The sequence below is a fragment of the Impatiens glandulifera genome, chromosome 3 (assembly GCF_907164915.1).
Source record: "Impatiens glandulifera chromosome 3, dImpGla2.1, whole genome shotgun sequence".
In the NCBI taxonomy this organism is placed as follows: domain Eukaryota; kingdom Viridiplantae; phylum Streptophyta; class Magnoliopsida; order Ericales; family Balsaminaceae; genus Impatiens; species Impatiens glandulifera.
In genome coordinates, this window is record NC_061864.1 from 21,234,097 (window position 1) to 21,249,724 (window position 15,628).

Here is a 15,628-nt window from a genome sequence, read left to right on the forward strand (position 1 = left end):
AAAAAATAAAGTTTGTGCGCAAGTTTAGTTATCCTTCTTCGTTAAGACACTGGATGAAGAGTCGCTACTGATTGAGAGAATATGAAGTTAGTCTCCAAGTGAAAAATTGTTCAGTTGTGAAGCCTACACTTAAAATAAATTTTAAAAAATTAATTTGAGTTTATTGAGTTTGGGTTTAACCTTGGTCCTAATCAAGAGTTATTTACGTTTTATTACATTAATATTTATCATATAAATATGTTATTGTTAAGGTTTTACATTATACGATATAATTCTAGAGAGATAAACAGTGTGTAAAGACAAAAAAAATTGTATCATTTTTTTCAAAATGAAATTAAGTGGAGACTAAAATTGACATAGTTCTTTTGAGTGTATCGCTATAAATATGTTTCTTCATTTGTTCTTATTTTTTTTATTTTTATAGATCGTTTGAAGAAGCTCAAATTTTGGGCAAGTTTTTGTTCATCCGGTTCAAGTACGTACACGAAAGGGTTGCCCCTGTATCCACCCTCCTAACAATCCATATAGGACACTTCCAATATCACTTCCATTTCTGAATATAAAAAAGTAATAACCAATATCATTGAGGCCTTTCTATCCCCTACTTTTCTCCTAGCCTAAAGAGAGCATCTCTCACAAATAGAAACACCTAAAAACTCAAATTGTCCCACGCTTGAACACATTGATTTTCAATTTCTGGTGGCAACTCAAATTGTAGCAGGTGATTTATGATTTTTATATCAGGAAATATAAAATACACCATTATTTCTCATCCAAACCCTATTATTTTCCAAGTTTTGTTAGTATTTTTTCTAATACTGTAAACTTTGGTTTTGACACATGTGTAACATTTCTTGATAGCATCAATTGACCAGACTACAACCGTTCCATACTCCTCTTCGCTAAATGCGTTCCAGTTTTTATAGATAGTGAATGTTAAACTGAATTTCTCTCCTTACTCATGATCAACTTTGATCTTTGGATTTGAGAGAGATACCTCTTAATTTGGTTGCAAATCCCTGTAAGATTTGCAATCTCATTCCTTGTCATGGTCCATGCATTGATCGTTTCAGTTCTATTTGGCAAGCCACATTCACTCGGAATTTCCTTAGATTTTTCATGCACTTCTCCCATTTGGTTTTGAGTTCCCATCATCATCAGTTCTACCACTGTATTTCAGATTTCTATACATGCTGTCATCAGTTTGATTGTTTTGATATTCATCCAAGCACCGCTTATACCAGAATCCATTCCATCAATCTTCAACTCATCCACCCCTTGACCAAATTAAGCTTCCCTGCTAATTCTCATCCTAATCCTACCATCATGCTCCAAGGTTTGCACAACCAGCTCCAAGGTTTGCACAACCATCTGCATCACAACACCCACCCTTGGAAGTCCCACCATGCATCAATCAGTGACCCATCTGAACTCATCTGTACTGCTTTCGATACAATTTTCAATAGAGTTCATACCCTATGCATTCAGATTTCCCTGTGCAGCTATAGTCCCAATAACATTTGAAAGTGCAAAGTCATGAACATTAAAATCACCAGTTTTATCATTTTCATGAAAACCATTTATTTTCAATTTTCTTTAAAACAACTTGTTTCTGACATCCCTCAACACTTTTAGGCGATGTCACTCCACTATGCAATCATTAGTCATAACCTATCAATCCTAACCTCATAAAGATTCAGCTTATCCTGATCTTTAAAAGAGTTAAGGCTAACCCAAATACCTCGAGTAGGTTTATCTCTTGACTTCAAATGACCTTTGTTACCAATTGATGTGTAACATTCCTGCTTTCTTGGTCTGGCTTTCCTCATTGTAGGGGTGAGTATAATATGGGTTTACCCAAATCTAATCCTAACCCAAACCCAAAATATTAATTTGGGTTGGTTAATATGGGTTGGATTGTGTATGAGTTGGGTTGAGTATGGGTTGAGTTTAATTTGGGTTGGGTTAGGGTTACCCAAATTATCCAAATTATATAAATTTAGTTTAATTCTCTATTATTAATCCAATATAAACTAATCATCTTCCAACTTTAAGTCGAACACGTTTTTGACATGTTTAACATAGTTTTCACATGTTTAACACGTTTTCCACACATTTAACACGTTTTTAATATTTTTAACACGTTTCACTTATAACATGTTTTTCACACGTTTAACACATTTTTCACACATTTAACACGTTTTTTACACGTTTTTCACACGTTTCACACGTTTTCACATTTTTGACACGTTTTCACGTTTTTGACACGTTTAACACGTTTTTGACATGTTTAACACATTTTCACACTAATAACACGTTTTTCACGTTTTTGTCACGTTAAACACGTTTTTGACATGTTTAATACGTTTAACGCGTTTTTGACAATTTTAACACGTTTTTTACGTTTTTGACATGTTTTTAACGTATTTAACACATTAACACGTTTTTGATAAGTTTAACACAATTTTCACATTTTTAGTACGTTTAACACGTTTTAAACATATTTAACACGTTTTTGATAAGTTTAACACGATTTCCACGTTTTTTGGCACGTTTAAAACATTTTTGACATTTAAACACGTTTTTGATATATTTAACATGTTTTTCACACATTTAACACGTTTTTAATATCTTTAACACGTTTAACACTTTTTTACGTTTTTGACACGTTTAACAAATTTTTGACATGTTTAACACGTTTTCATACTAATAACATGTTTTTGTCACGTTTAACACGTTTTGACATGTTTAATACGTTTAACGCGTTTTTGACAAATTTAACACGTTTTTTACGTTTTTGGCACGTTTAACACGTTTTAAAAATAACTAACACGTTAACATGTTTTTGATAAGTTTAACACGGTTTTCACGTTTTGGCACGTTTAACACGTTTTTAACATTTTAACATGTTTTTGATATGTTTAACACGTTTTTCACACGTTTAACACGTGTTTCACACGTTTAATATGTTTTTCATGTTTTTGGCATGTTCAACATGTTTTTGACATATTTGACACGTTTTTCACACATCAACACGTTTTTCACATTTTTGTACGTTCAATATGTTTTTGACATATCTAACATGTTTTTCACATTTTTCACATTCTTAACATGTTTAACATGTTTGTAACATGTTTAATACGTTTGTAACATGTTTAACATGTTTTTCACGTTTTTGGCACGTTTAACACGTTTTTGACATTATAACACGTTTTACACATTTAACATATTTTTGACATGTTTAACATATTTTTTTGGCACGTTAACATGTTTTGATAAGTTTTAACACGTTTTTGGCATTTTTGACACGTTTAATATATTTTTCACACGTTTGACATCAAACGTGTGAAAACGTATTAAACGTGTAAAAAATGTGAAAAACATGTTAAATGTGTCAAAAACGTGTTAAATGTATCAAAATATGCCAAAAACGTGGAAAACGTGTTAAACGTGCCAAAAACGTGGAAAATGTGTTAAACGTGCCAAAAACGTGTTAACGTGTTAGTTATTTTAAAAAGGTGGAAAACGTGTTAAACGTGCTAAAAACGTGGAAAATGTGTTAAACGTGCCAAAAATGTGGAATATGTGTCAAAACGTGTTAAACGTACCAAAAACGTGAAAACGTGTGGAAAACATTTTAAAAATGTTATAAACATGTTAAACATGTTACAAACGTGTTAAACGTGTTAATAATGTGAAAACGTGAAAAAATGTTAAACATGTTAAAACGTGTTAAACGTGCCAAAAACGTGAAAAATGTGTCAAAATGTGTTAAATGTGTCGTAATCGTGAACAATGTGTCAAACGTGTTAAAAATGTGTTAAACATGTCAAAACATGAAAATAGTGTCCAACGTGTCAAATGTGTTAAACGTGTTGAATGTGTGAAAAACATATTAAACGTGTCGAAAACGTATTAAACGTGTCAAAAACGTGAAAAACGTGTCAAAACGTGTCAAAACGTGTTAAAGGTGTCAAAAATGTGAAAAACGTGTGAAACGTGTCAATAATGTGAAAAACGTATTAAACGTGTCGAAAACGTGAAAATGTGTTAAACGTGTCAAAACGTGTCAAAAACGTGTTACACATGTCAAAACGTGCCAAAAACGTGAAAAACGTGTGAAACGTGTCAAAAATGTGAAAAACATGTTAAACGTGTCAAAACGTGTTAAACATGTTAAAACGTGTTAAACGTGCCAAAATGTGTCAAAATGTGTTAAACGTGTCGAAAACGTGAAAAAAACGTGTCAAAACGTGTCAAAAACGTGTCAAACGTGTCAAAAACGTGTTAAACGTGTTAAAAACGTGTTAAACATGCCAAAAACATGAAAAACGTGTTCAACGTGTCAAAAATGTGTTAAACGTGTTAAACGTGTCAAAAACGTGTTAAACGTATTAAAAATATCAAAAACGTGAAAAACGTGTTAAACGAATAAAAATATGTTAAATGAGTCAAATACATATTAAATAAAAAAATAAAAATAAAATAATTTGGGTTACCCAACCCATACTCAACTCAACCCATACCCAACTCATATTAGTAAATAATATGGGTTGAATTATGGGTTGGATAAATTTAATTTGGGTTGAATTATGGGTTGGATAAATTTAATTTGGGTTGGGTAATACGGGTTGGGTTTATCCGTTTGCTCACCCCTACTTCATTGTTAAGGAATTTTAGAGCATTTTTTCCTTTCCAGCTTTATTGCAGTGAATGATTCACGGTATGATACTCTCTGGATAAGCATGATTAACTTTAGAAGCTCCTCTTGCCCTACTTAAAATGTTGGAAGGGCGTAAACCAGCCGTAAGAGAGTTGATCTTACCAACAAGGGAAGCTATAGAAAATTATTATATAGCACATCTAGGATTACAACCAATAACACAGAGAACTTTATTAAATCTAAACAACTGGCTTAACAAAATTGTTTGGATTGCTGTGTTCTACATAAAAAAAATAAAAAAAAATTATAAGTAACCGGCAATCCGGACACTTTAAAAATTAAGCATCGCTATAGGTATGGTTCAAACTTGCAACTTAACAAAAACAACAAAAACAAGTATAACCCTTTAACCAACTAGGCTAATAACACTTTATATTTTAAATTAACACCAAATTTGATGAACGCGGTGGTTAATCAATAGTTTTTAATTGGTCATAATTTTCTTTTGACTCTACGCTATAAATTTCACTATTATTAGTGAGCAGTAATGGAAGAATTCCGTCATATTTATAAAGATATGAGACATAATTCATATGGATATAGTAAGTTTCGCTTGAGCTACTTTAATGATAGTCTTTACATTTTCTCTTTCAATCGTAGTATGAGAAATAAGTGAACTCTAGAAGTCAAACTAATTGAGTTAAGAATCAAACTGTATCAATTGTTTTAGATATCGTTCTGCAATGTGAAAGTAAATGGATACTTGAGTTGGATTGTGGATTGACCCGCCTATAAACTTAAAATGGTTAAAAATAAAATTAAAAATGTTATCACATTTTTATCGTAATATTTTTTTCTTACGATTTTTATATTATTATTCATGCAAATGCACGGGATACATGCTAATATAGATTAATGACTTTATTGGTTGATAGATTATTAAATTATTTAGATTGAAAGGAAAAAAATATTTATGATATGTATGTGAAATTATTTATTACCTGTTAAAGAAAATATTAATATTTTAGTTTGTTAAAATGTTAAACCACTATAAAGAAGAATGAAAATGACAATAAATAGACATAGTGCAAACTGCGTACCACCACCATATCTCCTCTTCTTCCCATACTTCATTATTGGTAAGTATATAAATATATATATATATATATATATATATATATATATATATATATATACTTTATATTTATATTTATATTGGAAGAGATAATGAGATAGAGGAAATAGATTAAGTATGAGAGGAGAAGAAAGAGAATGCACAATATAATGTTTAAGAAGTGATTAAGGATAAATTTGGAATAGACAATTAGAGAAGGATTGACGTGTCATCATGGAAGAGAGAATGACGTGTCATAAAATAAAATAAGAAAAGTGTGAGGATATATATGTATTTTAAAAATCATTAATATATTATGTTTTTTAATATGGTATCACACACTTTTATTTATTAATACATAAAATTAGTCTTATTCTTTTCCATTAATGATTTTTTAGTTATGGTTGGTGTGTTCTAATAAATCAATTATTATATTTTTCAAGAAGATTTATTTTATATTTATTTCTTATCAATTGTCAATGTTAATATTTATTTGTTGGTTATATAGTCAACAATATCATTTGACTTTAAACATCATATTATTTGTTAAAATACTTCATTAATTATAATCGTTTTATTTAGCACAAACAAATCCATGTCAATATTATTAACACAATTTCATAAAGTCATTTCATTGGATAGTTTGGTGGTTGAGGTCCTCTACTACGAGAATCCTCTCTATTTTTTTTTACCCTCTCATAGGAGTGACAAATCCCCTTTCCCTTTCAGTGAGAAAATACGAGAATAAGAGAAGATTTTCATAGTTTTCTCTTTCAAAACACATAATTTTCTCTTTCTTTTCATATGTTTTTTTTGGGAATAGAAATTTATAAGATCTATAGTGCCCAAAACTCTAAGTCATTTCATTCCGTCTTTCATCAATCACATCAATTAATTTATTACTTAAATATTAAAATTATTTTATTTTTAAATTATTATTATTTTTTATTTTAGATCAATACTTTTAAATTATTTTATTAAAAAAAAATCACACATTCTTAAAATCATTACTAATCATTATTTATTTTCTTCTCCTATCTTATTCAAATAACTCCAATCATAATCGAGCCATAAATATCTATATTAAATTTTTAAATGTTAAAAATTAAAAATAAAATAAAAATGGTTTCCATATTAATATATAATCCCTCATTCCCTCTCCATCAAATTAAGTTTTATATTTAACAAATCAATTCATTTTTTAAAATTCAAAGGACATAATATAAAAATACCACACTATCTCACACGGAGGGTTAGTTTGAAATTTTTTTTTTTTTACTTAAAATTCAATTATTCTTTTTTATATTTTTCAATCATCAAATTCCTTAATTCATAAATATTAAAATATTTTTAAAAAATTTAAATTTAAATAAAAAAACATTATTATAATTTAAATAATTAAAAACTCAAATAACTTATTTTAAATAATAAACATCAAACAAATTATTAATGAAAAACTATGTCACATTTTTTTACAATTTTATTATTTAATTTAACAACCAAAATAATAAATTACTCTTATTTTAATTTTATAAAATTTTAGTTTTTTTATAATAACTTAACTAATTAAAAACTCAAATAATATATTTTTTTTAATATTATTATTTATTTATGTTTATTAGAAAATTAGTAAGTTTAGTCTCCACTAGCTAAGACAAAAAATAATAATTTCACGTCTAAATGTTTGAGACTCTTGGAGTTTGTTTGATCTTTGGTTATTTGATAGTTTTTGGAGTTTTAGTCAAAAATAAATCTTAATTCATAAAAAATAATATTGTTTGGTCACATCTATTAATTACATCAACCAAGACTTTATTAACTAAAATACATTTAATTTAAAATTTATTTTATTATATATTAATACATTTTAAATTATTTTATCAAAAAAAAACTTATCTTCTCAAAATACAATAACTCGATATTTTTCTTAAAAATATATCTATTTAAATAACCAACAACCGAATAAACTTTGTTATTTGAGTCTATAGTTATTGAATTATTAATATGATTTTTTATTTAAAATTTAAATTTAATAATAAACAAATAAATATATTTTAATATTTTAATTAATAAAATAAATAATTTAATAATAAAAATAACATTAATGTCATATAAATGTTACAAAAACTCAAAAATAAATAAATAAATAAATAAATAAATAACACATAAAACCAGCTCCAGAGTAACTGAGTACTTGTTGTATTCAACAAATGAAATTAAAAATGGTTAAAAATTAGGTACATAAAAATTGAAAAATTGAAAAATAAATTAGTAAATATATTTAAAATAAAAATAAATTTAAATAATGAAGATTAATTTTTAAAATGAATGAGAAATATATTTCAATATTATTTTGTAGTAAATTAAGAAAAGAAAAATACACAATCAATTTTCAATAGCCATCTAAAAATTGACATAAAACTTATGAGAAGGAATATCAATTATTTCATAATAGAAACACTTCCTTATCTCAGCAAATACTCTGTTCTAATTTGGAAACTAAATTGGGGTTAATTCTAATTTTGTAAATTTTTTAATATTAAAAATTAAATTTGAAATTAAATATCAAATCAAATTCAATCTATTCCACAATACACTTTTTTTTTTTTAAGCTTGGAATTGTAATTATAAATTTTATTTTTTTTATGTTTTTTAAATAAAAAAATAATAATATTATATTATTTAAAACACGATTAAAGTTTTTTAATCATAATTTCATTTTTTAATTTATGATATTAAAATAATGAATTGGTACATTTTTTTTCTTTTTTAATTTAGTAAATTAAAATGGGAAGAATGTCAATTTTATTTATAAAGTTGGAGGGAGACGTTAAATTTGTTTATAAAGTTGTAAAATTCTATTTATATATATAAACTTTTCAAGAAGTGTCAAAATTATTTAACTTAACGGAAGATTTAAACGGAGTTAAATTATTGTCCACGTGTCATATCCACGTATTTATTTTTTATTTATATTTTTTAACCTATTTTCATTTCAAACAGACCTGGACTCTTTCATTTATTACCTAAAATAAATAAATAAAATGTATCTTCTCTTTCATCTCGACCTAACCCCTCCGTCTTCTTCGTCACTCTTCAACGGATAGTTTCCCAAAGTAACCTTGTTTGTTTGGCGTTAACTTTCCCAAACTAACCTTGTTTGTTCATTTATTCCCAAACTAACCTAGTTTACTATTCAAACTCAATTTTTTTATTTTTTTATTTTTTTTACATTTAAAATTCATTATATATAAAATTAAATTATTTATATTTTGATATATAATTTAAATTATTATTTTTATAAATTAAATTATTTATATTTTGATATATATTTTAAATTACTATTTTTATAAATTTAATTATTTATATTTTGATATATAATTTAAATTTGATTATTTATATTTTAATAAATAATTGATAAATTTAAAAACGTTTTTATGAATATATAATTATTATATTATTATAGTTAAAATATTTTAAATTTATTATTATTTATCAATTATTTATTAGGATGTTAAAGGGAATATTTATTATATATATAAATAATAATTAAAATGTAAATATATATTAAAATATAAATAATCAAATTTATAAAAAATAATTATATTTAAATTATATATTAAAATATAAATAATTTAATTTATAAAAATAATAATTTAAAATATATATCAAAATATAAATAATTTAGTTTATATAAATAATAATTTAAAATATATATCAAAATATAAACTTTATATATAATAAATTTTAAATATAAAAAAATAAATAAATAAATAAAACTGAGTTTGAATAGTAATATAGGTTAGTTTGGGAATGAATGAACAAACTAGGTTAGTTTGGGAAAGTGAACACCAAACAAAGTTACTTTGGAAAACCGTTCCTCTTCAACGGCATCATTAGACGGAGCTCCTTATTTGAGGAAGATTGATTTGAAATTCTATAAGGGTTATAGCTTGTTAAGGCAGCTATTTACCAAGACAGAGATGGAGATTGAATACTTCCTTGGATGTTCCATGGAAGATGTTTATTACTTCTTGCAACAGGATTGTAGCTATGAAACTTTTTAATCTATAATTCTTTACATTTTGTATATCTGTATTTGTGAATTCTACCATCAATTTTATGTAAATTGTGTGATTATGGGTTAGTTATAATTTTTAAAATATTAGTATTTGAATAGAAGGTTTATAATTAGATAATTAGGCAGAGAATCTAGAGTTAACTAAGAAAAATTTATAAAACTTAAACATTGATCTTTCATAGCAGGATCCTCGAATCCAGGCTTTTAACAGTGTTTCATTTCTTATTATCGATCTATTAATTGATTCATCGATTCATTTGAAAAGATTGACCGACAACCCAATTATGACAAGAAAAATATTGAATCGGAAACGAACAATCAGCTCTACCCGATGATGCCCGAGACTCCGATGGGAGTTTATTGATGGGCGATAATAAAGAGAAGTTAGATTTTATTTATTAATTTATTTTTATGTATTGAATGAAAATAACTTGTGTAGGTTTGAAATGAAAAAAATAGATTAAAAATATAAATATAAGATAATTATGTGGATATGACACGTGTATAAAAATTTAACGTCGTTTAAACATTCTGTTAAGTTAAATAATTTTGACACTTTTTTTGACAAGTTAAAGTTAATATATGTAAATAGAATTTTACAATTTTATAAACAAATTTGACACCTCCTTTCGACTTAATAAATAAAATTGACATTCTTCACAAATTAAAATCTAACTATTTTATATATATATATATATATATATATATATTAAACCTATAATTTTTTAACAAATATTAAAACTTACAAAATTCTCTTATATCTGAGTTATTTTAGTTAGTAGTCTCAAACTAATATTTTAATAAAGTATATAAATAATATATATTAAAATTATTTTTATTGTCAATTCTCATATATATTTGAATTAAAATTCTAATTCAAATCCTACAAATTCTAAAGAGATGCAGGGTCACCACTTTTTTTTTTTTTCTTTTTTTTTTTTACTTCAAAACAAAGTGAGAAGGTTACTGTTTTAAAATAAGAAAGACCTGTCAATAATTTCAAATGGGTCCATTGTGTCATGTCTGTATAGCTTCAATTATGCATTTTAGATCTAACGTCTAAACTCAATAATATGTCATTTTATTATTATTATTATTATTATTATTGATATCAATTTTTTTAAAATATATTTATATTATCTAGTAAGAGTTTTTGACCGATTAAAACAATATAACTTAATAACAAACTTAAATTGACAGCTTAAACTTTTTTATCAAATCAAAATTCCAGTATACATAGAAACAGATTATATAACCTTACTAAATAATATTTTTTTATTTATTTATAATTATTATTGTGGATTGATTTATCATTTTATAAAATTGTTTATAATAAAATAAGAATGAATAGGAAAAGAAGGAGAAATTGAGAGAATAAATGTGAGAAGGAATATAACCAATTAAATTAAATCATTTCTCATAATAAAATATAACATTAAAAAATGTTTGAGTTTTTTTAATATATATATATATATATATATTAGGAACGATAAAGATGCCAATTAAAGATGACAATTTGAAATCGCTCCGTAAAAACCGAACCGAATTTTCTCATTTGAGACGGTTTTTTCCCGAAATCGAACGGGGATGGGGCGGGGATGGTATTTGATTACCCCGTCCCGCTCCGCCTCAATCTCACCCCGATTATGCCCCGAACACTATAAAACATAATTAAATATATTAAATCACAAATATATTTATTTATTTACTATATTTTATAAGAATTATAAATTTATTTCTTTATAATAATATAAAATTTCAATATATTACAATATATTATATTAAAATTTTGTTTATATAATATTATTTTATAATTATTTTTTATTTTTTTAAAATATTTTATTAAAACGGTGCCCGTGAGATTCTCCGAAACTGAACAAAACCGAACGGGACAGGAATGGTATTAAAAAAATCTCCGAAATAAAAACGATGCAAAGATATGGTAAATACATTCCCCGCCTCGAACCGCCCCATTATCATCTCTAATGTCAATAGTTCATTTATCATTACCTTATGTTTTATTTTGGAGATTTTTTTTACTATTAACTCGGTCCATTGGTTTCAAGAAATTCTCGAATCATCATTTTCTACAGCAATATAACTTGTTATAATAAAATTATACAAAATTACGTTCTTATATAATATATATATATATATATTAATGTATTAAAAATTCATATAACACATAAATAAATTTAAAACTTTTATAAAATATTTAAATATATATATAAATGATATTATATATTTAATTATGCTTAGTCAACTACGATAAATAAAACAAACTGCCCAAACAAAACAATTCCGATATGGATGTATATTTATAATTAAACATTATTTTATTTCCTCTTGTAATCTCAATATTTAATTAATTAATAAAAAATATTCTTTTTTCTTTTTTAATAACAAAATATATATTTTTTTAAATAGTTCATTATTATTAAAATTTATTATTAAAATTTATTATTAAAATTGATAAGAATCATTTAAACATAATGCCAAAACATTACATTAAGAAAAATAAAATAATAGAACAACGTTACTTAATACGTTATCGAGTTCGTAAATTCTCGTAAATAACAATTAACTCCCTATCGATTTTACTAACTTTCTGAAATGAATCGCAAAATGTTATTATATTATGAATGATACGCATCGAACAACTACGATTATTGAAGGTTCTACGATTTATCTTTAACCAGATAGTCAACTAGAAAATAATTTAGAAAGTAATTCAAATACATCGGCATCTCATATCAACCACAACAATTCAAACTTTATAACAACTGTTCAAAAGACTTAGACATCGTCTAGTTAATTATAGTAATATATATATATACTTCACAACAATTTAGATACTAGTCATCCTTCAAATGTAAAAATAAGTGAGTTAGCGATTCAACATCATCGTGACACATATGATAACGATTTACCGTATATCTTTCGTAAAAATTCTACCGTGAATAATGTTACCTTAAAAAAACAAAATCTTAGATAAAATCTAAAATAATTATTTTTCATGCAAAATAATTTTTGTTTAATACTAAAAGTATTTTAGTATTATAAATTAATACCAACAAAAAAAAAAAATCACATTCTTAAAATTAAGATCAGTTAAATTCTTTATAAATAATTGATAATTTTTTCAAATAAATATAAAGTTAAGAAGAAGCTAGAAATAAAAAAATATATTATCTTTTTCTCATATAAAAATATATCTTAACTTTAGAAGAAGCTAGAAATAGAAAGAATATCTCTACTTTTCAAATATAAAAATATATCTCGATCATGATCATTACAAGGTGACAACTTCACTACCAGTCCTCCTCGAAACCATACAATGGAGTTTCTTCGTTGGATTGTTTGTCTCTTAGCCGGCGCAGTCCTCCTCATCTCAACCCTCCTCCGGCACCGCCGTAAGAACCTTTCATTGCCGCCAGGGCCTAAACCCTGGCCCATAATCGGAAACCTAAACCTCATTGGTCCCCTTCCCCACCGATCCATTCATCAACTCACCCTTAAGTATGGACCCATTATGCAGCTAAGGTTCGGTTCTTTCCCTGTGGTGGTTGGCTCCTCCGTCGAGATGGCTAAGGTTTTCCTAAAGACCATGGATGCTAATTTCGTTGGCCGCCCAAAGTTGGCTGCCGGAAAATATACAACATACAATTACTCCAACATTACTTGGTCCCCTTACGGGACGTACTGGCGGCAGGCGCGTAAGATGTTTCTGATGGAGATCTTCAGCGCGAGGCGGGTAGATTCGTTCGAGTTCATCCGAGTCGAGGAGTTGAACTCGTTTCTTGTCGACTTGTTTAACTCGGCTGGAACTCCGATCATGCTTAAAGATCATTTGACATCGTTGAGTTTTAATGTCATAAGTAGAATAGTTCTTGGAAAGAGGTAATAATACTTTTTCATGTCACAACTTAATTTGAAAACTAACTCAAAAAAAAAAAATCTTATGCATGTGAAAGTATAAAAAACTTTATGTTCGATAATCAATAATAACGTCAAATTTAATGGGGTTATTTTAAAGTTTACGATGTTTTAGTTAAGCCAGTTTTAAGATTTTGCATAAAAGTTACAATGGATTCCACTAGTTTAAACCTCTTCTTTTTTTTTTATTTAGGTTGTAACAGTACTGTTTTTGGATTAGGTCAATAAAGTAAACACTTTTTAAATGTGACGCTAAACTGAAAATAGTATAAATAGAGATCTTTCAATGTGTCGTGTCATTTTCTGACCTCCACAATTAAATTTGTGGCCCAATCTGGTTTGTATTGTTACTTTATTTTGATTTTAAATTAAATTTCTTCTATTTTAATCATTGAACTTGCATATTAATATAAGTTTGTCATTTTAATTTGATTGACAAAATAAATTGTATATAAAATAGGTATTTAGATAAAGATGAGAAAACAGTGATTTCATCAGAAGAATTCAAAGAGATGTTGGAAGAGTTGTTCTTTCTAAATGGGGTGTTTACTATTGGGGATTCAATCCCTTGGTTGGCTTTCTTGGACTTGGAGGGGTATGTGAAGAGGATGAAGATATTGGCCAAGAAGTTTGACAAATTTCTAGAGTATGTGCTCGACGAGCACTCCGCGAGGAGGTCCGTCGATCAAGAAAACTTCGTAAGCAAGGATATGGTGGACGTGTTGTTGCAACTAGCCGACGACCAGACCCTCGAGGTCAAGCTTGAAAGGCATAGTGTCAAGGCTTTCACTCTGGTATACACACATTTTTATATTTAAAAAAAAATAACAAGTGGTAAAATAAAGTTTGGTTGAATTATACACATACATATACACACATTTTTATATTTAAAAAATAAGAAGTGTTAAAATAAAGTTTGATTGAATTATACTATAGGATCTTTTAGGCGGCGGAACCGATACTTCAACTGTCACATTAGAATGGGCAATGTCGGAGATGTTGAAGAATCCAGATACTTTAAAAAAGGCACACGAAGAGTTGAACCGCGTCATTGGCCCTAATCGTTGGGTCAAAGAGAATGACATGTCAAATCTCCCTTACATAGATGCTATAACAAAAGAAACTATGCGGTTGCATCCCGTAGTTCCAATGCTTGTGCCGAGAGAGTGTCTAGAGGATTGTAAAATTGCAGGCTACGACATTCCTCGAGGAACTCGAGTCCTAGTAAGCGTGTGGAGCATCGGACGAGATCCAACACTTTGGGATGAACCAGAACAATTCAACCCAGATAGGTTCATTGGGAAGACAATCGATGTGAAAGGGCACGATTTTGAGCTTCTTCCATTCGGGGCGGGCAGGCGAATGTGCCCGGGGTATAGCCTAGGGTTAAAGGTGATCCAGACTAGCCTAGCTAACCTCTTGCATGGGTATAAGTGGAGTTTGCCTAAAGGGATGAGCAGTAAAGACTTGAATATGGAAGAGATTTTTGGACTTACAACTCCAAAGAAAATCCCTCTTGTAGCAGTGGTTGAGCCTAGGCTTCCACATCATTTGTACCATGTTATTTCAAACAAATAATTATTTGTCTATCCTAATATATTATATGACTAAGGTATTGTTCTTTGTTTAATGGAATGTAAGATTATTATGAATTAATGATGTATCTAATACCAAATGTATCTTGGTATCTTAGTTTTAAAACATTATTGAATGTAATAAAAAAATGTATTTGGTGACACTCTTATAATTTCATAATAAGCATTACTTTGTCCAAAAGGCTAGACCTTTATGTCATTTGCCTTTGAGAAAGACCCAGGTAAGAAAGGTAAGAAGG

At 27.2% G+C, this 15,628-nt stretch overlaps 1 protein-coding gene across 1 annotated transcript; it reads left to right on the forward strand.

The window, feature by feature from the left end:
• Positions 1–13,144: 13,144 nt before the first annotated feature.
• On the forward strand, positions 13,145–15,410 carry LOC124931802 (trimethyltridecatetraene synthase-like). Its single transcript, XM_047472363.1, has 3 exons — positions 13,145–13,758; positions 14,255–14,588; positions 14,731–15,410. Exons 1-3 carry the CDS (start codon positions 13,196–13,198, stop codon positions 15,370–15,372), a joined length of 1,539 nt encoding a protein of 512 aa, XP_047328319.1. The 5' UTR covers positions 13,145–13,195; the 3' UTR covers positions 15,373–15,410.
• The last annotated feature ends 218 nt before the right edge of the window (positions 15,411–15,628 follow it).

Excerpts from the sequence above, each read along its gene's own strand:
- LOC124931802 (XM_047472363.1), top strand. The coding sequence starts at position 13,196 with ATGGAGTTTCTTCGTTGGATTGTTTGTCTCTTAGCCGGCGCAGTCCTC. Across the intron at positions 13,759-14,254 it reads AGAATAGTTCTTGGAAAGAG|GTATTTAGATAAAGATGAGA; the intron begins GTAATAATACTT and ends TATATAAAATAG. Across the intron at positions 14,589-14,730 it reads GTGTCAAGGCTTTCACTCTG|GATCTTTTAGGCGGCGGAAC; the intron begins GTATACACACAT and ends ATTATACTATAG.